Source organism: Heterodontus francisci, chromosome 31, assembly GCF_036365525.1.
Source record: "Heterodontus francisci isolate sHetFra1 chromosome 31, sHetFra1.hap1, whole genome shotgun sequence".
In the NCBI taxonomy this organism is placed as follows: Eukaryota; Metazoa; Chordata; class Chondrichthyes; order Heterodontiformes; family Heterodontidae; genus Heterodontus; species Heterodontus francisci.
In genome coordinates, this window is record NC_090401.1 from 28706462 (window position 1) to 28733269 (window position 26808).

The following is a 26808-nucleotide window of genomic DNA, read 5'->3' on the forward strand; positions in this document are numbered from 1 at the left end:
AAAATAGCATGCTGTATTATGGGCAGCAAGTTGAAATTGTAAAGTGTCTCTTTGAACATGTGTTTTAATTTAATTTAATTTTAATTTAGCTTTAATTTAAAGCAACATAGCAGTTTAAATCTGATTGGGACCCAGTTGGATTAAAATTCGGAATTTTCCAAAGACATTGTATTTGTACAACAGCTAATTTTGTTGCCCATTTCAATTTTGCTCATCAACGTCACTGTTCACTGAAGTATAATAGCACATGATCATAGATTTTCATCGTTTTAGGCAGGAAAGCAATTGGGTGGTAAATAAGCCAGAATATGATATGACGCAGATGAATGAGAAATAGTTACAAAATATTCCCAGCTATCAAATGGATAGAAAGCTGAACCATATCATTAAGGGGAGCTAGCTAATGATTGGGACATCTATTAATGGTACTTGAAGAAATAATGCAATGGCAGTAAAACTGAGGTATATCCGTTTTTAAAGAAGAAAGTGCATATGTTTATGTTTTCTTAAAATATGGGCAAGCAGATTGCAAAACTTTGTAATACAGGAGAGCAATTTGTGGTATATAGCATTTTTATTGAGTGGTAGCCTTATGAATTTGGCCTAACCATCAGCCTCAGGAAAACGAACATCATGGGGCAGGACGTCAGAAATGCTCCATCCATCAATATTGGCGACCACGCTCTGGAAGTGGTTCAAGAGTTCACCTACCTAGGCTCAACTATCACCAGTAACCTGTCTCTAGATGCAGAAATCAACAAGCGCATGGGTAAGGCTTCCACTGCTATGTCCAAACTGGCCAAGAGAGTGTGGGAAAATGGCGCACTGACACGGAACACAAAAGCCCGAGTATATCAGGCCTGTGTCCTCAGTACCTTGCTCTATGGCAGCGAGGCTGGACAACATATGTCAGCCAAGAGCGACATCTCAATTCATTCCATCTTCGCTGCCTCCGGAGAATACTTGGCATCAGGTGGCAGGACCGTATCTCCAACACAGAAGTCCTCGAGGCGGCCAACATCCCCAGCTTGTACACACTACTGGGTCAGCGGCGCTTGAGATGGCTTGGCCATGTGAGCCGCATGGAAGATGGCAGGATCCTCAAAGACACATTGTACAGCGAGCTCGCCACTGGTATCAGACCCACCGGCCGTCCATGTCTCCGCTTTAAAGACGTCTGCAAACGCGACATGAAATCCTGTGACATTGATCACAAGTCGTGGGAGTCAGTTGCCAGCATTCGCCAGAGCTGGCGGGCAGCCAGAAAGACAGGGCTAAAATGTGGCAAGTCGAAGAGACTTAGTAGTTGGCAGGAAAAAAGACAGAGGCGCAAGGGGAGAGCCAACTGTGCAACAGCCCCGACAAACACATTTCTCTGCAGCACCTGTGGAAGAGCCTGTCACTCTAGAATTGGCCTTTATAGCCACTCCAGGCACTGCTTCACAAACCACTGACCACCTCCAGGAGCATATCCATTGTCTTTTGAGATAAGGAGGCCCAAAGAAAGATAGCCTTATACAATGGAAGACCATGAAGTGTGCCAGTATTAGTACATGGGACAATTTTGAAACATATTTCTCAATTCTTGATTCTACTTTTTATTGATAACCAATAATACCCCTTTTCTCCCTTGCCTAAACAAATCTTTTAAGGATTGGTTTTGGTGTAGAAAATAACAATATTCCAGTTGAGGGGTTCAGAAGAACGTCTAAGCTTTTCCACCTAATACCCAAAATTGCATTACTTTCAGTAAGCCTTTGCCAGACATCCAGTATTTTAAAATATTATCTGGCGTTTACAAAAGAAAATTGTACATTTGTACAAAAGTTAATAGGGATCATTCAAGTACTTAAGAGTGTGAAGCAGATTTTAATCCATTAGTGGTTGAAGTTTAATTCCGAAGGGACTTGTTTTTTTTCTCCCATTTTTGGCCCCTCCCTCATTGCTTAGTCTTTACTTGCTGTGCACCATTCCAAGTGACGGGACAAGGATAGTATTTGCTGCCAGGCTGCTACCAATCCTACTCAACATGTGCTCGGTTCTGTACGAGAGCATTGAAGCATAGCCTGATTCAGATTCCTTCCTCCTCTCCTTTGTGGAAGCCCTTCTAGTTGGTATTCCCCACTCATGGTACAGCTGGTATCATGTCATTATAATGTGGTGAATCATAGGCATGAACCCATGTCCTTTGACTTTCTACAACACTATCACCTAAGCTTAAATCTTTGGCAATTGAAACTACTGTTTCTTGTAACATTTGAGGAAGAGTATTAAGGCAGATAGTTTATTTGGATGGGTTTTAAATGCCATTGGATTTTATTTTCAGTGTCCAATGGAGCAATAATTCATAAAATTGAAAAACAGAAAGGATAAAGCATGAATTTGAATAATCTTTTAGCAGTTGACAAGCCACATGCAGGTCGCTAGAATCTGTTTAATGGCCATGCTTGTTTTAAGCAATAGCTCAGTTCTTTGCAATAAATAAAATAGTATCTCACTGGTGCTAGTGACTTTTTAAGAGTTCTTTCACTCTTGCTAAAGACAGTCATAACTCACACTGGTGGAGCTTTTTAGTTCTGAATCTTTTCTCATTGTGAAAGAATAGAAGTAATTTACTGTTACCAGTCAAATTCAGCATACTGGGAATAACCAAATGATTCACTACTGGCTGGCACTCCATGGTTTATACTGAATAAATGGTTACAATTCACTTCTAGTCAGTGCTAACCAATCTATTGTTTTAATGTTTTATAAATATGTACTGAGTCTACTCATATGTGGTACTGCACTACTTTGTGCACTACTATATGTTGAAGGAGTATTCTTACAAATTCAGATTCATCATAGATACAAAATCAGGACAGTGCTCCCAAATTCCTGACATGTCCTCCCGCTAGGTGAAACCCTGTACAGGATTTTGGGTTTTGGTTCGGGACCATGGAGGTCACAATCCCGCACTGTGTGGGGAACATTCACCCAGCTACTTAGTGGCCAGAGGGCAGACTTGCTGTCCAATTAAGGACAGCAGGCAGGCTCACAAAGCTGGAGGGCAAATAGGCTGCCTTTTCAGGTGAGGAAGAGAGAGGGCACATAACGATGGTGCCCCCTCTCCAACTTTTGAAAATTTTAAATAAAAAATGGGCTCAGCAGCTGGGCCACTATTGTGAAAGGGTGGCCCCTCCACAAGGTGACCGGTGGCTGCAGTTGAAGCCAGGCAGGCTGTGAGGGCCTCATTGCCTGCCTGACATGCTGACGTCATTGCCCACCTGGCATGCTGGACCCCTGGTCTGCCTCCAGGAGGTTGCCTTCAGGTAACTGACCTAATCCCCGATGCCTGAGGGGAGTCTGGAGGCCAACTGGAAAATAGACCTTAAATGGCCGCTTAACGCCTTTAATTGGCTGCCTGCTGCAGCCGGCACATCAGCCGGTAGCGCAAATGATTCACACCCGCCCGCCTCTGTGCTCACCCCCATCGGGGGCTGAAAAGCATGCCCCCATGTCAGGAATACAGTTCTTTAAATTGCTCCTCAATAGAACACTTGGGTTATTCCCTGGCATCTGGGGCAACTGTGAGTTTCAGTGAGCATGGATAATTCTATAATAAAAGCAAAATACTGCAGATACTCGAAATCTGATGAAAGGTCACAGACCTGAAACGTTAACTCTGCTTCTCTATCCACAGATGCTGCCTGATTTGCTGAGTATTTCCAGCACTTTTTGTTTTTGTTATGGATAATTCTATATTGGTTAGAGGTTGACCATTCACTCACCTGTACTTCTGTAAAGCACTCTGCGTAGTGCTGCATGCTTTCTGAAAATTGGGTCCATTTGTGTAAGCAATAGTCCAGAGATGTTAGTATTAATTTATGCAGCAACTTGGATAAATACAGTCATTGTATACATGAGGATGGATTTTCCAAATGTGTGCTTCTGACAAGAAATTGGCCCTGTGGTGTACATCTCTGGAAGCTTGGTGACTCTCCAACGCAGTCTCTGGTTAGATTTTCTGTGGTGTATACTAGGTCCCTTGTCGAATATCCGTGTGCTTATCCATTGTTAATTTCAAACGAAGATGTGTAATAAGCTTTGAATGGTCCATTAAGGATCATCAGGATGTTAAAGTTTCACTGGAAGATATTACAGAATGATATATATTACACAATATTTATTGTGTTATTTTCTTCTCGCAGCGATTACATGCGGCCACCCTGGTAATCCAGCTAATGGCATAACACACGGAACTCAATTTAACCTGAACGATATTGTTAGGTTCACCTGTAGTCCAGGGTACACACTGCATGGTACCATTAGCTCCCAATGTCAGTCTAATGGGCAGTGGAGCAACTCACTTCCTATGTGTAAAGGTATGAACAATGACTATCGTGCAGTTTCAAAGTCTTTTGACTGCATAAAAACAGAGTCGAAAGACCTTTAACATTTTCTTAATTTTCGACAGTGGTCAATTGTTCTGATCCTGCACATGTTGAAAACGGCATTCGTCGAGTGCAATTAAACATTGCCCAAAGATTCAGTTATGGTAGTAGTGTGTCGTATGAGTGTAACGCCGGATACTACCTGTTGGGATCACATGTGCTGACCTGTCAAGGAGATGGTGCCTGGGACAGATCTCTCCCAAACTGCCTGTGTAAGTGATTTTAGAGATTTAAGGCATCAGAAATGAATGTTTATTGTCAAGATATTAAGCGAGTTCTCAAATGGTAGTTACATAATCTTCATTTTTAAAGGAATTTTGGAGGTTACTTCATAATGTCTCAAATATCAGTTAATTATCAATACTTTGCACAGAGAAGACATGCAGCTTTCCCTGAAATAAAATTGCAGCCCACCACTTGTCAGAAATACACGATGCTGTAATCTGTAGGACCCTGACCCCACTATAAGTCATTGCCTTTCAGAGAAAAGGAGAGAAAAGGTCACTGGGAATTTTTTTCAAATCGGAAAATTCATAGGTGGCATCATTGCATTACACAGATCATCAAGGAGAAATTATTGAATATAATGTTATTTCATGACTGAAGAAGCCCATATAATTCAGGAGGGAAAAAATCATAAATAAAACAAGTCCCTTTCCTGAGTTCTTAAAAAATGAATGTTCAAGAGATTCCTGTGCAGTATTCAGTTTATGTCCCCATTTTCCATTGCTTTGTCAAAAATGTTAAATAAACATACCCTTTTTAGTGATGGAATTTGAATCCCGTCCAGTTTAATGATGTGAGTATAGTGCCATGGTTGCTATGGCAACAAGTAAGATGCTTGGGACACTGACAGCCAATCTGAGGGTGCTTAATTATTGCATTGTGTTTGTTTTGCTGAACTTGCTCTGACTGTGGTACGAATGCCACTAAAGCTCAGCAGTAGTTATTGGGTGCAAATTGTTATGGGAACAGCCACTGAAACACAACTGGTGAATTTTTCAGGCCCCAGTGGTTTGTTTGCAAAGACTTGCAGTTGGAATATAATCTCACATACATGGAATAATCTCTGTATCCCACAAACATAAAATGGCAACTTATCATGCCGTGTTATACAGTGGTATAGTTTATTTTGTCCAACGCATGTTAGATTATAAACATTTACCCCACAGCCTTCAGTGCAGTTACATCATGTCCTACGACAAAACTTTAAATTAACCTCCACAACTTGACCTCAGGAATTTTCTGTCCAAAGCACAGATTATGTCCATAGAACAGCCCTGGGCATAGCACAAACCTAGTCCACTACAGCTCTTGGCCAAAATAAATGTGATAAACAGAGCAAGACTGACCTGTGAAGAACTCCAAATCTATACATTATAAGGAATGATGCAGGTTGGAGTTTATTTCAAAAGCATAACAAGTGGCAGAAGATGTTTAATAATGGACAATTTCTCAAGATTCTCTCTCGCTGTTAATGAAGTCATCCAAACTCATTAAGGCATTATAAGATAAAGACTGTGGAGTAAAGACCATTCAATCCATAAAACCAACTGCATTCAGAGTTCATATATGATTATGAAAGCATGGATGCCCAACCCCCCTTGATTACCATCTCAAAGAATTGTAGTGTATTGTAAGTCATGATCTATTTGTTCTAAAAGCACACTAGCTTCTCCCTATGGATATCCATTCTCTTCAGAAGCTTATTGCAAGCTGTTAAATACCCTCAATCATTTTCCCCAATGTAAAAGTTAAGCAGCTTGTAATTATTAGTGCTTTACTCTTTTTTTGAATATTGGAAATACACTTACTATCCTTTATTCTTTTGGGTACAATTATATCATAACATACTCCATCCTATGCATTATTTTATTCATGGTATGCTCCATCTTATGTATTGCGGGTAACTTATATATTGTATTTAATGATTTATTGAAATATGCATTTCAAACAAAACATTTATTTTCTGCCTCATTTCTTTGTCTCCTAGTGGTGACATGTGGTCATCCTGGCATTCCACCTGGTGCAGAACTGTATGGTGACCAGTTTACAGTTGGCACCACAGTCCGGTACCACTGTGACAGATATCTTCACCTGATTGGAAATACTACTCGTATCTGCCAGCTGGATGGACGCTGGAGTGGATCATTACCGCACTGCTCAGGTAAACATTCTCACATCATCGCCCAGGGTTCTGAAATGACCAGATAAAGCAGCTGTAGTCTTCAATTGGATGTCTTCAAAGATGCATAAACACACTGCTAGAAAAAATCTTTTTAACATTAAAACAACAATTATTGTATTGATATACCACATTGAATGTACTAAATCATCCCAGGACATCTCACAGGAGTGTTATTAGACAAAGTTTGACACCGAGCCAAGAAAGAGAGATTAAATAGGTGACCATAAACTTCATCAGAGGTAGGTTTTGGGGTGCCTTAAAGGTTGAGCAGTTTAGGGAGGGAATTCCAGAACTTAGAGCAGACTTGTCCAACATGCGGCCCACAGTCCAGGATCTGGCCCGCCAAATGCTTCCACACAGCTCGCAGGTGTAAACTGTTCCCAGGGCCGTTCCTCGTCCTCACCGTGACTGGAGATGAGAAATTTCCCTTTGTCAGTCCAGCTTTTAAACTATTGCGCTGTCAGTTTCACAGGTTGCAGAGAGTGCAAAGTTCTTTTAAAAGTCAGTTCTTTTAAAAAAGATCGCTGTCAGTTTCATAGGTGACAACCGCTGACATCAGGAACAGCTGTTTCCCAACAGACTCAGGGTTTTCCAAAAAAGACAGAACCTGTCAGAGCATTCCACTCTCTGCAACTGTGTGCGAGAGAATAGTGGAGAGAGGGGGAAGAACAGGGAGAGAGAGATAGAGAGGGGGCGGAGAGAGAAGGGGGGGGCACAGAGAGAGAAAGAAAGGGGGAGAGAGGAGGGGACAGAGAGACAGGGGGAACAAAGAGAAGGGGGAACACTGGAGACCTGGGGTGGGGGTGGTGGTTGTGGTGGTGGAGAGAGAGGGGGGAGGAGAGGGACAGAGAGAATGAGGAGAAGGAGATAGAGAGAGGGGGGAAAAGGAGACAGAGTGACGGGGGAGAGGGAGACAGACAGAGAGGGAGAGAGAGAGAGAGAGACAGACAGGGGAGAGAGTGGGGAAAGAGACTCAGTCATTTACTTATGCACAGAAGGAGGCTATTCTGTCCATCAAGCCCATGCTGGCTCTCCACGGAGCTATGCAGTCAATTCCACTCCCTGGCTCAATTCCCGTAGCCCTGCAAGTCTATTTCTCTCAGGTGACCATCCAACTTCCTCTTGAAGTCATTGATCATCTCCATTTCCACCACCCCTGTGGGCAGAGAGTTCCAGGTCATTACCACCTGCTGCATAAAAAAAATGCTTCCTCATATTCCCCCTGCATCTTTTGCACAAAACTTTCAATCTGTGTCCCCTAGTCCGAGAAGGGAGGGGTGAGGGAATAGAGAACAAGACACGCATACACAGAGCATGGGGAGAGAGGGAAGAGAGATCAAAGTCTCTCCTGAAAGGTGGACATCTATCCAGAATACTTTGCATTGCTACATCAAGTGTGCGGGCAGAGATTGACTACTTATGCAAGTAAAAATAATGCAAGGTACGTCACTAGATCAGTTTTCAATATAATGATGAGAAAGTAAGTCAATAAATTAGTCTTCTCATTTAAAGCTTCTTCACAATAATGCACATTTGTTGTTTTTATTAGTAAGATAAATTTTCAATGCCTTTATCTTTCGAAATTTGCTCACCGGCCCCCCAGGCCAAGCAAAAATAGCAATGCGGCCCTACGATCGAAAAGGTTGGACAACCCTGGCTTAGAGCTTAGGCAGCTGAACCCAAAGGTGCAATGAAGGAAACTGGAATGCGCAAGAGGCCAGAATTGGAGGAGCACAGAGATTGTAATAGGGCGAGAGAAGGTTACAGAGACAGGGAAGGACTGATATTATATGATATGAAAAGTGCTAGTATGGTCTGTTTGAGCCTCAAACAGCTGCTCCAGGGGTAAGGGCAAGAAGAAGAGAAAAGATATCTCCAAATACAAACTGACGCAGACCATGAGAAAATGATTAATGAGTTGCATTAAGAATATCTGAGATAAAACCTAATGTATGGAAGGTCTGTCTTCTAGAATTATGTCTCAAGGCTATGTTATACTGGCATAATGTGCTTCATTTCTAGTTATCTGGCTGATGCCTGGAGTGTAAAAACGGTATGGAAATGACAAAAGAAAAATGTTGAATTAAATATGACAAAAGAAGTGAAGGATAATAAGTTTTTCAGTTCGAGTAAGCGAAAAAGAAAAACAAGAAATGGAGTGGGTCAACTGGAAGTGGGATTAGGTGATGTCATATACTGATATAACACAGGATGAAAAATTTCTAAAAAAAAAAAGTTTTTTGCTGAGGAGGAGAGAGATAACTTAGTTGATCTGCAAAGGAAAATGCAGGGCATTGCAGAGTTAAGCTGTTCTAGTCACATTACCATCTTGATTGTAGACAATCTGTGCAGACATAAGAGCCCTGTATTGCAGGGTTGGGGTGAGGGTGGGGGGAGGTCAACAGTGAACTGTTGGTGTTCATCGTCATGACCTTTCTGAAAGTGACCGTAATTTCAGGATGTCGGGCATGCGCAGTTTAGTGCGGAAATCCTGAAGTTGCAGTCTGTCACTCAGGGCTGCACCACAGGCTGTGCTAGAAACCTCCACCCTCCGCTTCCCCCCACCCCACACCCGACCCCAGAGCTGGCAATCATGAAATCAGTGAGAATTTCAACTCTCCCACTCCCAAATCACTGTTAGAAACCTCATTAAAAAGTTACACCTTGTTCAGTCGGGTATAACTGTTTTTAACAGAGATGTGATTAATAAAACTTAATGAACAACGGAGCTGGACCTGAATAAATAATTTTATATTTGTGAAGTGCCACTAAATGATTTGTTAATAGATTTTTTAAACCAAATTTCTTTAATAATTTTGAAAAAAAAGTTGTTTCAGAATATTTCAGCTCTTATGTCTTTGTCCCAATCTTTAATTTATGCATGTGAAAATTTTTTTAAGTGATTTTATTTTTTAGTTGGGTGTCTGTGAAAATCCTTTAATTTGATTGGCTGCTCGATCAGCTTGACGATTTTACTTAAGCGCCATGCTTAGGATTTCTCCAGTGAAGAACTCAGCAATCAGTTGCAGTACCACTGCATGACAATAGAGGTGAAATTCTCACCAGAGAGTTCGCTAGATGTTTTTGCGAGGCTGACTTCGAGGTCAGTGGAGAGCACCCTTACTTCACTGCTGACCACAAACTCCAGGCCATTGTGAATAAATCTCAGGGATTGGATGAGATGCATCCAAGGATTCTCAATAGACAATGGCCGGAATTTAATGATGAGACGGTGGCGCCGCCTACTGGCTGGAAAGCCGGGGGTGAGCCTTCCTCCACCGGGCCTTTAAGGCACACTGCTATTTTGCATGGCTCAGGCCCTTAATTGGCTGCACTCGGGGCTTCCATACCTCTGAGGCAGGAAGTCCTGCCTCCATGAGCTGCCGGCTAATTAGTGGGCCGGGAGCTCTTCAGTGCAAGCAGCCCCACCAGGAGTGGTGGCCACTGCTGGGACTCCACCCAACCAAAAGAGGAACAGGGACACCGGCCTCCGTGAAGGTAAATGGGAGTCAGGTCTTGCTGGGGACAATTGGCTTGGCCCCAGTGAGAGGGGTGGGAGTTTGAGTTAGGGTGGGGGGGGGGGTTGTTTCAGCGTGGGTGGCCATGCTGCTGGTGTTGTGTTATTGGCTCTTAACACAAACATATCAAACAATGATTGGTAAACTAAATGTAGCGTTCTTTATTGAAGAATAACAGGATTCTAGGAGAGCTCTTCAATACATGTGCTACATGCTGACTAACACTGCTCCAACTACTGTATCACATGTTAACTTGCATCAACTTGTATACAAAACTACTTACATATTCAATAGTATGTTAATCAGTATTAAAACAATTAAAGCAATAGCACAACAACGGGGGGGGAGGGCGCCTCCATGGGGCACAGTGTGCCCGATCAGGAGGGCCACCCCACCATCACCCCAGCCTGCAAGGGGGTGGCAGTTAGTACTAAGTGGCCTCCTCAGGTGCCAAGGTGCCCATCTGCTGCTGGTAAAATACCAATGGTAGCGGGAAGTGGCCATTACTTGGCCATTTATGGGCCTCAATTGGCCTAAGGGCAGGCGGGCTGCCTGCCATCTCCCCCGCCACTGGTGCATCAGCAGCAGGGTGGGTAGGTGATGGAGGACCCCCACCTCCTCTCATTATATTCTCAAGATCCTGGGTTCAAGACCAGCACAGACTAATTAGATCAGAGGCTGTACTCTTTCTTATCTCAAGGTGACCACATCACAGAGCTGTCCTTATCTTCCACTGATAGTCACAGGACTGGCTGCTTTGTTTAATGGATGTGACATACGACTGCAGAGGAATCCTTGACTGAGATTGAGGTTTAGATATGCCATTGAAGGGAATGTCAAGGAAGCTGTGATTTGGATTTCAGCAGTACTGTACCTGACCTCTGAGTGTTTTACATGGATGCTGATGGACAATGTATTTTTCTCCAGCACTGCGATCTAACACCTTTGATGTACACAACTCCCCTCTTCCAATGGAAAAATGTTGACCTAGAACCCAGTCCAAATGAACTGATGCCAGCAATAACAAGCTTATCACATCTGTGCCGCTGCTTCCATGTCAAATGGGAGTCAGGTTTTAGATGGGAAGCCCACACAGCTGGAATCTGGTCCCTTCTGATGAACCTACCATACAGTTAAAAATAAAAACTTTTTAATGATTTTATATTTTTAATTGGATGACTATTGCTACTAGTAAAAGTCTGTCAATTAAAAACATGTGATCATTATTACATTGTAGTTTATGGGACCTTGCTGGGTGCAAATTGGCTGTCGTGTTTTCTATATTATAACACTGACTACACTTCAAACGTTCTCTATTGGCTGTGAACTGTTTTGGGTCATTCTGAAATCATGAAAGGTGCTATAGAAATGTTTTTCTTTAGTATCCCTCTATTAAAGATTCCACTGGCAGAATCATCAATTATGCTGCCCATCTGCTGTCAGCAAACATCATTAAATATAATGTATGGGGAATGAAACTGTACATGACCAGGTGTTTCCTTCAAACAACTCTTCCCATTAACACTAATGCTCACTTAATGTGTGTGCTGTATATTTTCTAGATCTTTCCTTCATGCTGTTTTATTCTAACACTAATTTATATATTTTTCAATATAAACTCTATTATTGAAATAATTGATCATTGTGAATAGGATTTTTTTGTCTGTTTATTAAAGGAAGGAATAGCGGCCCTTGAAATGGACCACTTTTTGTACCCAATCAGCATCAAACACCCCCAGTCATTGAACTCTTGAGGCAGGATGAAGCTCTCTTCATTTTGCATGAATTATATGAATCAACCCCAAGATCAGGAACAGAAATGGCTTTTTTGTTTCTCATGGGGCAATGCTGTGCTCTCTGTCAGTGTGGCTGACATTATGGATGAATTATGGCTAGTATTTTGGACGGTAATTACATATTTGGGACCCATTTGAAACTGTCCAAAATTTAACTTGGAGTCCTCATGGCCACCACAAAGAGGAGACTTGGCTAGATTTGAACCAAGATTTCAGAGAGCAAAGGACAACATTCTTAACCCTCCATACCACCCAGTTGTCTCTAATAAAATAGCCATATGTAAATAAAGGATCCTACTTGGTATGCAAGATGATTTGTATAAAAATATTTTCCTTGTTAATGTTTTAAAAGTTTGAATTGTTTGTTCTTGATGGAATACTTAGTGAACAAAATCAGGATGTTAACTCATAATATTTCTGTGATCAGGGCTCATGGAAAATTCATGTTTTTGTTTGTTGTGATTGTATTCTCTGCAGAGTAGTTTGGAATAATTACAAGTGGAGAAATAAATGCAAGTATGTTGCGCATACTGATGTTTCATGTGCATTTGTTAATCAAATATCTGAATTAATTCACATCTGATTTTAAAATGCAGAGATCTTAAAGCAAGATCTGAAGCAAAATTTTTACTAAAGGAACAGATTGCTCAATAATTAACAAAGTTAGCCGCAATGATCAGATTTTATTTTCTTCTTCTCCCACCGAGGCCTGAGTTTTTTTCCCTTTGTTGCATCAAATCTCCATGTTGTAGAGTGTATCTTATCTCAGCAGATTTATCTCCAGAATTTGATGTTTTATTTTGCTTTGGGAATTTCTTTATCTGCCAGTTTTTCCTTTCTCTTTTGCCTTATGATGGACACCTGCACGTTGCCAGTGCAGGGCTGCTCATATCAAAGTGAACAGATTGCAAATTGTAACTGATGTAAGCTAAAAGCGCAAATAGAAAAAAAAAATTTTCAGTCAGTTGGGCATCTGACATGCACAAACAGCCACCGCCATGCTTAGGAGTCTCTGAATTTAAAAAAAGATACTGAGAAATCTGCACTGCATTCAAGAGAACTTTTTTAGCCAGCACATAACAAGCCCAACAAGAGGGGGTGCAATTCTAGATATAGTCTTTGGAAATGAAGCTGGGTAGTGGATGAAGTAACAGTGGGTGACAATTTTGGAGATAGTGACCATAATACAGTTAGTTTGAGCATTATCATGGAAAAGGACAAATAAAGAACAGGAGTAAAAGTTCTAAATTGGGGGAAGACAAATTTTATGAAGCTGAGAGGAGATCTGGTGAAAGTGGACTGGATACAGCTACTTGAAGGAAAATCAGTGGCAAACCAGTGGAAGGCATTTAAAAGCGAGATTCTATGGGCACAAGGTGGACATGTCCCACAAAGAAAAAGGAGCTGAATAATACTGTATGTAATATGCATATTGTCCATACATATACACATAGTTTAGATTTGTACATGCAGGAGAGCTCTATTTAGTTCACATTTTATTCACTTACAAATCTAGAACCCCCGGTTATCTAGAAGCATACAGGGTAAGATAAAGCAGAAAAAGAAAGCTTATGACACTCAAAAAACTTTAGAAAGCCTAGAGGAGTATAGAAAGTGCAGGGGTAAGTAAAAAAACAAATTAGGAAAGCAAAGAGAGGACATGAATAAAATCAAGGAAAACCCAAAGATGTTTTATCAGTACATTAAGAGCAAGAGGATAACGAAGGAAAAGGTAGGGCCTATCAGAGATGTACAAAGTGACTTATCCGTGGATGCAGAAGGTGTGGGCAAGGTTCTTAATGAGTTTTTTTTTCTTTATCTACACAAAGAAGAGGGATGACGCATACATTGTCGTTAAAGAGGAGGAGTGTGAAATATTAGATACGTTAAACATAATGGCGGTGATTTTACCCGAGGCTGACGGGAGCTGTCCACTGACTGAAAAGTCGGTGGCAAACCCGCTTCTGCCTGGGCTGGGGATCCGACCCGTATTTTGCTTTTATTTGTCTGAGGCAGGACTTCCACCCGCTTGAGATAGGCAGTCCCGCCTTATAGAGCTGCTGGCCAATCAGCAGGCTGGCAGCTCTCTGTCCCAGCAGCGCCACCAGGAGCAGTGGCCACTGCTGGGACTGCACCCAGCATCACGAAGAAGACGTCAGGGAACCCCCGGAACGCAGGTACGTTTTTGTTCCTCGCTGGGGTGATCGGTCGGGCCCCGGCGAGGCAAGGGTGGTCGAATGGGGTGGTGGGTGGTGGGGCATCGGGGCGGCCCTCCATTAGGCACAGGGTGCCCGATCATGAGGACCCCCCCCGGGCCGTCAGTAAGCCGCTTGCTTTTGTCAGGTGGCTTTTCTCGGGTCTAGGACGCCTGCTTGCCACGCGTAAAATCCGTGTGAAGTTGGGTGAGGCCCTTAAGTGGCCGTTAACTGGCCTCTTAAGGGCCTGGGGTGGGCAGGCTGATTTTTGCCACCACTGCCCTGCGTAAAGTGGTGGTGGAGGCGGGAGCAGGTTGGGAAGGACTCCTGCTCCATTTTATGCCACCACCTCCCACCTGCCCACCCCCCCCGACCACCATCCCATTCGTTGGGGGGTGTAAAGTTCTGCCCAATGAGAGAGGAAGTACTAGAGGGTCTGACATTCTTAAAATCACCAGGGCCAGATGGATTGTATCCCAGGTTGTTAAAGGAAGCCAGGGAGGAATTAGCAGATGCTCTGAGGATCATCTTCAAATCCTCACTAGATACAGGCGAGGTACCAGAGGATTGGAGGTCTGCGAACGTTGTACCATCATTTAAAAAGAGTGTGAGGGATAGGCCAAATAATTATTGGCTGGTCAGTCTGACCTCAGTGGTGGGCAAATTATTAGAATCAATTCTGAGAGATAGGATAAACTGTCACTTAGAAAGGCACGGATTAATCTGGGATTGACATCGTGGATTTGTTAAGGGAAGGTCGTGTCTTACTAACTTAATTGAATTTTTTGAGGAAGTTATGAGGAGGATTGATGATGATGGTGTAGAGGAAGTGGTCTACATGAATTTTCGTAAGGCATTTGACAAGGTCCCACAGGGCAGACTGTTAAGAAAATAAAAGCCCATGGGATACATGGCAAGTTGGATCCAAATTGGCTTCAGGGACAGGAAACAAAGCATAATAGTTGACGGATGTTTTTGCGAATGGAAGGCAGTTTCCAGTGGTGTTCCACAGGGCTCAGTGTAGGCTTCCTTGCTGTTTGTGGTATATATTAATGATGTGGACTTAAATGTGGGAGGCATGATTGGGAAATTTGCAGATGACACAAAAATTGGCCGTTTAGTTGACAGTGAACTGTAGACTCCAGAATTATATCAATGGTTTGGTTGAGTGGGTGGAAAAGTGGCAAATGGAATTCAATCCAGAGAAGTGTGAGGTACTGCATTTGGGGAAGGTAAACAAAGCAAGGGAATACACAATAAACGGGAGGATATTGAGGGGGATAGAGGAAGTGAGTGACCTTGGAGTGCATGTCCACAGGTCCCTGAAGGTGGCAGGACAAGTAGATAGAGTGGTGAAGAAAGCATATGGAATGATTTCCTTTATTGGCCGAGGTATAGAATACAAAAGCAGGGATGTAATGCTGGAACTGCATAAAATGATGGTTAGGACACAGCTGGAGTACTGCGTACTGTTCTGGTCACCACATTACAGGAAGGACATACTTGCTCTGGAAAGAGTACAGAGGAGATTTACAGGAATTTTGCCAGGGCTTGAAAATTGCAGCTATGAGGAAAGATTGGATTGGCTAGCGATGTTTTCCTTTGAGCAGAGGAGGTCTTAGGGGTGACTTAATTGAGGTGTACAAAATTATGAGGGGCCGAGATAATGTAGATAGGAAGGACATGTTTCCCCTAGCAGAGAGGTCAATTACCAGGGGGCACAGATTTAAGGTGATTGGTAGAAGGATTAGAGGGGACATGAGGAAAAACTCTCACCCAGAGGGTGGTGGGTGTCTGAAATTCACTGCCCGGATCGGTGGTGGAGGCAGAAACCTTCAACTCATTTAAAAGGTACCTGGACCTGCACCTGAAGTGCTGTAACCTGCAAGACTATGGAACTGGTATTGGAAGGTGGGATTAGATTGGGTGGCTAGTTTTTTCAGCCGGTGCAGACACAATGGGCTGAATGGCCTCTTTCTGTGCCATAACTTTTCTATGGTTCTATGGTTTAGGTAGGGCTCCTTTTACAATAACGCAGAATATGCATCTCTCCCTGAAGAAGCACACTCTATTTACCTCGTGCCAACCTGTGCCCAAGCTCAATGGAAAGAGCCAAGACTCAAGAACTTTCAAGTTTCTGCAGAATTACTGCTGGAATTTAACCAACTAAAACCATTCAACCTACCAGCATAAATGCTGGTAAACATCCTGCTGCTTATTCAGATGGAACCATTTTATACACCAGATCATTGGTTTTCAGGCTTATCTGGACGAAGTGGCAAGAACTGCTGCTCTCAGTGACTGGTCTGCAACGTTAAGGATTTGTGACAGCTCTCCGTTATCAACAATGCGGTATTGTACTGCAGACTTGCCTGGATGGGTATTGGACAATAGAGTCTGCCAAGAAGATTTGACTCGGTTTCAACCTTCCATTAATAGGCTTGTCATCCTGGAACCATTTTGATTCTGCTGAGCTCAAGAGGAGCATGGTCACCAGTTAGTCTGATACACAGCCATCTGGTCATATTTTACAGCACCTGTCGTTGCAAGTCTAACAATTTCCTCATCAACTGTATGTCAGCCACCTGCTTCCATGTAGGTGAAATGCACTGTGCAGAACAGCTTGACATATTCCAGTGACTTCCATTCTCTCGATATCACTGACTAGGAGTTTGACAAGTAGGCAAAATATGACTATTCCTGTTTGTAGGGGAATCCAAAACAAAGAGACATAATCTTACAGTTTGAATTGAATCATTAACAACATTTTAACACATGGAGTTGTCAGAATGTTGGATGCATTACCTCAGAAGACCATAAATGCGATTCGGCTCGAGTTTAAAAGGGATTTAGATACTTGGGACGTAACAGTAATTGGGATCTAGAGAAAAGATAGGGGGACAGCATTTACTGTTAAAATAACAGTGATGCTATTTACTTAATGCCAACCTGTGCCTAAGCTCTATTATTTATTATATACTATTATTTATTGTACAACTTCAGGCAAGGGCAGTTTAATGCTAAAGTTTGAAAGTTGCTGTCTGAGATGCACCTCTCCGCCATCAGCTTCGTGAAAATGGCATCTTACTGTTTGGCTCACCAGATGGATGGCGTAAAGTTCCTGTATTTGCAAGCTGAATTAAACTCACCACAGAAGCTTAGGGCTTGGTCTTTTCAGTCTAAGTACCCCTTTTAATTGTGTAGTCAGCCTGAATTAATACCAAACAATCCCTCTGACACTGAAAATTTGCTTTTATAAGTGTGGAGCTTCATCCCTTCAGCCTTTAATTGTTGGAGATATATAAAAAAACACTTTTGAAACCTTTTTCTTTCTGTCTCTTCTTCCCCTCTCTCTCTCAATCCAGTCTTTCCTTGTCTTGGAGTTCCGAAGAAGGGTCACTGACCCGAAACGTTAACTCTGCTTCTCTTTCCACAGATGCTGCCAGACCTGCTGAGTGAATCCAGCATTTCTTGTTTTTGTTTCCTTGTCTTTACTTTGCTTTCCGTAACTGCTTCGACATTGAATTCACTCTTCTACCTTACACTTCTTACTTCAAACAATGCTGTTCGCTAACAGTTCTTCAATCTGATTGATGAAGGAGACACACCATTGCTTGCCCTGTTCATACAGGTCCCAGATACCCTGTAGAAGGTGCTGCACAACAGGGATCTCTAATCGACAGCAACTTTCAGTGCAAAAGCTCATGGAAAGTTAATGGGCTGGGGCAAGTCTAACCAACAGCAGGCACCAAACATTTGCTACTCATAGTAAATTCTGGCCCGGTACTTCCGTAGCTAACAAAATGGTGGAGCAAGCCAAAAGGCCCCAGGTGGACTACTGTTGTTTCTGTGTTCCCATAGCAACTTGCAAGGGGACAAAAGTGAGTCTGTTACTTTAGTGGCGTAAAGAACAATGCTGCATTAGTAAATTCCCAAGTAGTAATCTGTGATTATAGCCTGTTATGAATCTTTATCATTTTGTAGTAATTATCTCCTCATAGATAAATACACCCTTCTGATACTAATAATTAGTCTATGCTGTAAGTATCATTGCTATGATGTAACTACTATGATATACTTAACAACTAACCTTGGTCACACTGCCATAACAATTAAAAATGTATTTTTATTCAAACTGTTGTGTAATATTTTGATGAGTTAAAATGGGAGGAGGGGCTGTAGTGACATGAAGAAATAGAATGAATTTTCTCCTGGAGTGAATTGTATAACAATATAATGAGTCATAATTTCCTGTCAAAATAACAGTGAGGCTAAAGTTGCTCGTGTTATTTATGCACAAGTGGTAGAGCAAATTTAGGCAAGGGGCAGATGTGTCGTTAAACTTAGATATCCAAAAGTTGCTATCTTAGTTATGCTGCTCCGCCATTAGCTTTGCAAAAATGGTATTTTGTTGTCTGCCTAACCATTAAACTGCATTGAATGGTGTGAAATTTCTGTAATTACTGAGTAGATACGAACTAAATTCACCACAGAAAATATACTCTTGTCCATTTCATTCAAAGTATCCTTTTACATGGAATTCCTTGTACAGAAATAGGCCAGTCAGCCCAATTGATCTATGCTGGTGTTTATTCTTCACATGAGCATCCTCACACCTGACTTCATTTCACTCAATCAGCATATCCCTCGATTCCTTTCTCCCTCATGTACTTATCTAGCCTCCCCTTAAATACATCTGTGCAAATTCTGCTGAATTCCTTATTGAATCTATTAACAATGTGGTGAGTGTTGATTACTACCAGTTGACCACTCTGGCACTGAAAATTAACCATGACAAATGTGGAATCTCATTTCTTCAGTTCTTTTTTACATTTACTGTTAGTTTGTCCCTTTTATTTCTCCCTCTCTCACTTCAATCTTTCTTTTTCTCTATTTCTCTTTTTGGATTTGATTGAGCATTAAATTTATCCACTCTAATTTACAGTTCCTTCTCACTCTTTCTTCTGTTTACTTCAAAATCCTTCAATCTGATTGGTTAAGGAGATATACAGTTGCTTCCTCTGTTCACTCAGGGCCCAGATGCCTGATTTCCCTTGCTGCACTTTCAGCAACTTGCCAAACAAAAGATGGAAAAGCCTAAACATGCAAGGGCAAGTCTAACTAACAGCAGACTCTATTAGATGCTCTGCCACAGAAAATTATTTCTCTTTATATATTCGGGAAAGTTTCTGCTCGTTTTGCAATCAAGTTCCAGCTCAATCCGCCAAAAAAGTGTGTGAGATCATGGAATTTAAAACATAGGTGAGTTCCACCCCAAATGACTTACACTCTTCATCTTTTACACTGATTCAAGGTTCAATTCACCTGAATCTACTGCCATGCACAAAAGTGGCATAACTTAACCAGCATAATTTCAAGCACATTTTGGGTGTAATTTCCCAATTGCAATCAAGGCAGAAACTTTGTCCCATTGTCCCTCTTGTTTATCTTATCCATAGGGATTATTTTACAGTCATTAATCCTTCAATCTTTGAGCATGTTCAAGACAGAAACCTGCAGATTTCTGATAATAGTGGGGAAAAATGGCGTGGAGGTAGATGATCAGCCATGGTCTGTTTGAATGGCAGAGCAGGCTCGATGGTCTCAATGGCCTACTCCTGCTCCTGTTTCCTATGATCCTATGAACATGAACACATTCATTTAATCAACTGTGCTAACCATTCTTTAAGCAAATAAAACATATCTAATACTGAAGGATTCTATAAAGTTTATTGTGTATATTCCATTTCTACATCTTCTGAGAAACCTAGGTTCCAGCACAAGTTCTATTGAAAGCATTTATGTAAATATTTCCAATGGAAATTCTGAAGTATAATGCCAATACCTGCTTGTCATACTTACCTGTAACTGTTAGCTGTCATGCTGCTTGGTGACATCTGATTGCAATTCCAGTGTCAAATCATGGTACTGGCCTGTCAAAAGGTGATTGGTTGGGTAAGTAACAGCTGTTAGTGCATTTAAATTGCGTAAAAAAGGGGAAAGTTTTTTTTTTAAAAACCTCAAGTGATAAGGTGAGTACTACTATTTAAATTAGAGTAATTTATTAAGGACTTTAGATTGTAGTGGGTAGTGTTTGGAGTAGAACAAGACCCTTAGTGTAATTAGTATTTTTTAAAGGGAGTAACTAAATTAATTTAAAGGTAAGTCACGGCAGGAGAGCTCAGCCCTTTGATATGCTCCTCCTGCACTACGTGGGAAATCAGGGATGCTTCCAGTGTCCCCGACAACCATGTGTGCAGGAAGTGTATCCATCTGCAGCGACTGACTACCCGCATTACGGATCTAGAGCTGTGGGTGGATTCACTGTGGAGCATCCATGATGCTGAGGACGGTGTGGATAGCACATTTCGAGAGGTGGTCACACCGCAGGTAATGGCAGCACAGGCAGAAAAGGGATGGGTGACCACCAGGCGGAGTAGTAGGCGCAGGCAGGTAGTACAGGAGTCCCCTGTGGCCATCCCCCTCTCAAACAGATATACCACTTTGGATACTGTTGGGGGGGATGACCTCCCAGGGGAAAGTAGCAACAGCCAGGTCCATGGCACCATGGATGGCTCTGCTGCACAGCAGGGGGGAAAAAGTAGTGGAAGAGCTATAGTGAGAGGGGATTCTATCATAAGGGGTACAGATAGGCGTTTCTGTGGCCGCAGACGTGACTGCAGGATGGGATGTGGCCTCCCTGGTGCTAGGGTCAAGGATGTCACGGAGCAGCTGCAGGACGTTCTGAAGGGGGAGGGTGAGCAGCCTGAGGTCGTGGTATACATTGGTACCAACGACACAGGTAGAAAAAGGGATGAGGTCCTGCAACACGAATTTAGGGATCTAAGTAGCAGATTAAAAAGCAAGACCTCTAAGGTTGTAATCTCTGGATTACTCCCGGTGCCACGTGCTAGTGAATTTAGAAATAGGAGGATAGAGCAGATGAATGCGAGGCTGAGGAGATGGTGCAGGAGGGAGGGCTTTAGTTTCCTGGATCAGTGGGTCTGTTTCTGGCAAAGGTGGGACCTGTACAAGTTGGACGGGTTGCACCTGAACCAGAATGGGACACGCATCCTTGCTGGGAGATTTGCTAGTTCTGTTGGGGTGGGGTTTAAACTAATTTGGCAGGGGGATGGGATACAGAGTGGAGGTACAGTAGTGGGTAATACAGAACAGAAAGTGAGTCTGCCTGGAAGACAGAGCAAATATAGACCTGGTAAGGCACAAGGGAAAAATGCAAGGTTGGATTAATCTATTTCAATGCAAGGAGTCTTACTAGTAAGGCAGATAAATTGAGGGCATTGATTAGCACATGGGATTATGATATTATTGCTATCACAGAGACATGTTTGAGGGAGAGACAGGACTGGCAGCTCAATATTCCAGGGTATAGAATCTTCAGGTGCGACAGGGGAGGGGATAAAAGAAGAGGTGGCATTGCACTGTTGATCAAGGAGTCAATTACTGCAGTAAAGAGGGATGACATCTTAGAAGGTTCCTCAAATGAGGCCATATGGGTAGAACTTAAAAACAAAAAGGGAGCAACCACTTGGCTGGGAGTCTACTACTGGCCTCCAAATAGTCAGGGAGAGATCAATCTCTGAGAGGTGTGAAAATAATAGGGTAATAATAGAAATTTCAACTTCCCCAATATTAACTGGAATAGTCTTAGTGCAAAAGGATTAAAAGGGGCAGAATTCGTAAAATGCATACAGGAGAGCCTTTTGAGCCAGTATGTAGAAAGTCCTACAAGGGAAAGGGGCAGTACTTGACCTAATCCTCGGGAATGAAGTCGGTCAAGTGGTAGAAGTGTCAGTGGGGGAGCATTTCGGGGATAGTGACCATAAGATTTAAGGTAGTTATGGAAAAGGACAAAGATGGACCAGAAATAAAGGTACTGAATTGGGGGAAGGCCGATTTCAATATGATAAAACAAGATCTGGCCAAAGTGGACTGGGAGCAGCCACTTGTAGGAAAGTCGACATCACAGTAGTGGGAGTCATTCAAGGAGGAAATAGTGAGAGTCCAGAGCCAACATGTACCCGTTCAGGTGAAGGATAGGACTAACAGGCCCAGGGAACCCTTGATGTCAAGAGATATAGAGCATTGGATCAGGAAAAAAAAGGAGGCTTACTAGCAGTTCCTAAGTGCTGTAAACAGCAGAGGCAATAGAGGAGTATAGAAAGTGTAGGGTGGCACTTAAAAAAGTAATTACGAGAGTGAAGAGGGGGCATGAAAAAACACTGGTGGGCAAGACAAATAAAAATCCCAAGGCATTTTATAAGTATATTAAGGGTAAGAAGATAACCAGGAAAAGAGTAGGGCTCATTAGGGACCAGAGTGGCAGTCTGTGTGGAGCCGGAGGACATAGGTGAGGTGTTAAATGATTACTTTTCATCGGTGTTCACTATGGAGAAGGATGATGTAGGTGTAGAGATCAGGGAGGGGGATTGTGATATACTTGAACATATTAGCATTGAAAGGGAGGAAATAGTAGCTGTTTTAGTGGGCTTAAAAGTAGATAAATCCTCAGGCCCAAATGAGATGTATCCCAGGCTGTTATGTGAGGCAAGGGCGGAGATAGCGGGCGGCGCAGTGGTTAGCACCGCAGCCTCACAGCTCCAGGGACCCGAGTTCAATTCTGGGTACTGCCTGTGCAGAGTTTGCAAGTTCTCCCTGTGAACGCGTGGGTTTTCGCCGGGTGCTCCGGTTTCCTCCCACAGCCAAAGACTTGCAGGTGATAGGTAAATTGGCCGTTGTAAATTGCCCCTAGTGTAGGTAGGTGGTAGGGAATATGGGATTGCTGTAGGGTTAGTATAAATAGGTGATTGTTGGTCGGCACAGACTCGGTTGGCCGAAGGGCCTGTTTCAGTGCTGTATCTATAAATAAATAAATAAATAGCAGGGGCCTCTGACACATTTTCAAATCCTCTTTGGCCACAGGAGAGGTACCAGAGGACTGGAAGACAGCGAATGTGGTACCATTATTCAAGAAGGGTAGTAGGGATAAACCAGGTAATTACAGGCCGGTGAGACTAAGATGAGTGGTTGGGAAAATATTCGAAAAAATTCTGAGGGACAGGATTAATCTCCAATTGAAGAGGCAGGGATTAATCAGGGATAGTCAGCATGGCTTTGTCAGGGGGAGAGTGTGTCTATCTAACTTGATTGAATTTTTCGAGGAGGTGACTAGATGTGTCGATGAGGGTAAAGCAGTAGATGTAGTATACATGGATTTCAGTAAGGCTTTTTATAAGGTCCCGCATGGCAGATTGGTTAAGAAGGTAAGAGCCCATGGGATCCAGGGCAGTTTGGCAAACTGGATCCAAAATTGGCTTAGTGGCAGGAGGCAGATGGTTGAGGGTTGAGGTGATGGTTGAGGGTTGTTTTTGCGAGTGGAAGCCTGTGACCAGTGGTGTACCACAGGGATTGGTGCTGGGACCCTTGCTGTTTGTAATGTACATTAATGATTTAGACGTAGATATAGGAGGTATGATCAGTAAGTTCGCAGATGACATGAAAATTGGTGCTGTTGTAAATAGTGAGGAGGAAATCCTTAGATTACAGGGAGATATAGATGGGCTGGTAAGATGGGCGGAGCTGTGGCAAATGGAATTTAATCCTGAGAAGTGTAAGGTAATGCATTTTGGGAAGACTAACAAGGCAAGAGAATACACAATGGATGATAGGACCCTAAGAAATACAGAAGATCAGAGGGACCTTGGTGTAGTTGTCCATAGATCACTGAAGGCAGCAGCACAGGTAGATAGGTTGTTAGGAAGGCATATGGCATACTTGCCTTTATTAGCCGAGGCATAGAATATAAGAGCAGGGAGGTTATGATGGAGCTGTATAAAATGCTAGTTAGGCCACAGCTGGAGTACTGTGTATAGTTCTGGTCACCACACTATAGGAAGGATGTGATTGCACTGGAGAGGGTGCAGAGGAGATTCACCAGGATGTTGCCTGGGCTGGAGCATTTCAGCTATGAAGAGAGACTGAAAAGGCTAGGGTTGTTTTCCTTGTAGCAGAGAAGGCTGAGGGGGGACATGTTTGAGATGTACAAGATTATGAGGGGCATTAACAGGTTAGATAGGAGGAAACTTTTTTCCCTTAGCAGAGGGGTCAGGAACCAGGGGGCATAGATTTAGGGTAAGGGGAAGGATATTTAGGGGAAATTTGAGGAAACATTTTTTCACCCAGAGGGTGGTTGGAATCTGGAACGCACTGCCTGAAGAGGTGGTGGAGGCAGGAACCTCACAACATTTAAGAATTATTCAGATGAGCACTTGAAACACCATAACATACAGGGCTACGGGCCAAGTGCAGGAATATGGGATTAGAAGAGTTGGTTCCCGTAAGGCCGGCACAGACACAATGGGCCAAAAGGCTTGTTTCTGTGCTGTATAACTCTATGACTCTATGACATCAATATGTAATGCTGGATTACCTTTTCCCCACAAATCATTTGATATATTTTCTGAAAGAAATTGTCATTTTTTTTCTCAGTAATTGAAATTTCTAATGTCCAAATTAAGGTTTCAAATATAATAGATTTTTTTTAAATTTCACAATAGCATAGTTATATTTAACCATTGGATTGTCATTTAGTCCTGTTAATGGTGTTTTTACTTCAAGCCCTAGCATCTCACAAATAGCTAAGCTTCAACTGGATATTTGTTACCTCACAGAAGTCAGAGCATTCTGACTACGTGCAGTTTGTAGCATTTCCCAGCAGGTAATTTGCATGTCATCAGGCATGGAAGAATAGAACGCTGATTCCTGTGAGGATTTAAGATGTCCTTTGCTTTTTCAAAAGACATTGAAAGAAACTGCAGAATTAATTTTCAAAGCTTTCGCTTTGGGCAAAAAATGAATTTATGTAAATGTATTGACAATTGTGGGTATCTGATATTGAATAACAACACGCGTGAAAGGCAGTACATATTAAACAGCACCAATCTCTTTGCTTTTCTTTCCTAACTATTATACAAATACTGGGAAACTGTGATGACAATGAACTTTTCAATGTTTTTAGTGGAAATTTCTATTTAATAAAGACTGTATGAGTCAGCAAGCACTAATAGTATTAAATCTTCTACTTCTACAATCTTGGCGCATACTGGGGAGGGAATTTTATGGGGTCTGTAAGAGCGGGAAATGTGGAGGGTGGGGTGACTTAATAAGATGGAAGTCGAACTTTCTTTTTCCCAATGACTGGTTGAGAATCAGAGATTAAGTCAGTGGCGTCTTTGTGGTGGTCCTCAAGACGTCCCATGTTTCCAACTTTAAATATATTTGCAATGAATACTTATTAGCTTATAATTAATTGCAGTTAAGCCCTACCTTCCAGATTAACTGAGGGGTGTACAGGAATCTCCTGGCATCCGCTTCAAGGTGGCTCATGAGTCATGTTTGTGCCGTTGTGCCTGAGGACAGCGGTTTTATTTGTTGAACTCAGTGGCACAAGGAAGAACAGCAGGACAAGGGCAGTTTGACTGGAGGCACGGGAACAGTAAGGGTGAAACGGATTGGGGGGGATTGAGTATAGGTGAATGGAGCAGTGGCAGAGGGATGCAAGGGAGGACAGAGAGAGGTATCAGGTGAACAGAAGAGCGAAGTGGGAAGTGTCTGACATCCTGGGTGTGATGTTGGGGGGGGGTGGGGGGGTGGTGGGACAGTCAGTCAAGTTAGGGGAAATGAGGGGCCTAAATAGAGGGGTCAGTATTGACCACATTGGAGTCCTGTTTGCCAAACTTCGGGTGCTGGCTGGCAGAGGGAACAATCACAGTCATGGGGGAGTTCAATTCGATAGTGGAGGCAGGTTCAGTTTGAGGTTGGGTTAATCAAAGGTTCCGTGGGGTGGGTCAGTGAATCTAACAAGTACTCGAAGGATAATACGGTGAGGGTCTAGGATCAGAAGGGGCATGTCGACGAGAACGGCTGTAGGCTCAGTGGGGAGAGAGGGCATGGCCAACTGAATGGTGACAGGATCCAGGGTAGTAAAAACAAGAAACGCTGGAAATACTCAGCAGGTGTGGCAGCATGTGTGGAGAGAGAAGAAGAGTTAACATTTCAAGTCAGTGACCCTTCTTCAGGATCCAGGGTAATGGGTTTGGTTGAAGCATTAAAGAGGGAAGACACAACGTCATGTTGGGAGGGTCAAGGGTGTTGGGTACAAGCGAGAAGGTGAGAGGAGGAGGGTGGAGCGTTCACGGCCTCGAGCTTAAAGCTCTCATGGTATCTCAAGACACATGTGGGACTGCAAGGACTGCAGATCAAAGTGGGAGAAGGCCAGAGTAGGATGGGTGGAGTTGTGTGGGTGGACAATGGGAGGAATTTAGCAACTCACTGCTGATCAATTCTACGGATGAAAGCAATGGACAAGGATTTTTTTCATTTCCCTGTCTGCCTTATGAACACAGCTATGTTGTTAGAATGACCTGGTTCTCATTTACCCAATTTTTGTGGAACTTCAGGAGCAGGTGGAGAGGATGCTGCTAAGGAGGGCTGTTATGACACAACAACTGAGTCCACAGTGCCAGTAACAGGCAGCACAACAGTGCACAAATGTGAGTGCCAGCTGAGCCTGCGTGTGCAGCCATGTCCCACAGACCGACAAGTACAAAACTGGACAGTAACATGACCATTCATTGAAATTTGATTGATGAAATCTAC

General features: G+C 42.8%; 1 protein-coding gene across 1 annotated transcript in view; it reads left to right on the top strand.

The window, feature by feature from the left end:
• The window catches only part of csmd2 (CUB and Sushi multiple domains 2), a 2056060-nt gene that overhangs the window by 1907296 nt on the left and 121956 nt on the right, over nt 1–26808 (top strand). The window contains exons 54-56 of the mRNA XM_068011193.1: nt 4191–4364; nt 4457–4645; nt 6427–6600. Of these exons, the coding sequence (XP_067867294.1) occupies nt 4191–4364; nt 4457–4645; nt 6427–6600 (537 nt within the window). The remainder of the gene's footprint in view (nt 1–4190; nt 4365–4456; nt 4646–6426; nt 6601–26808) is intronic.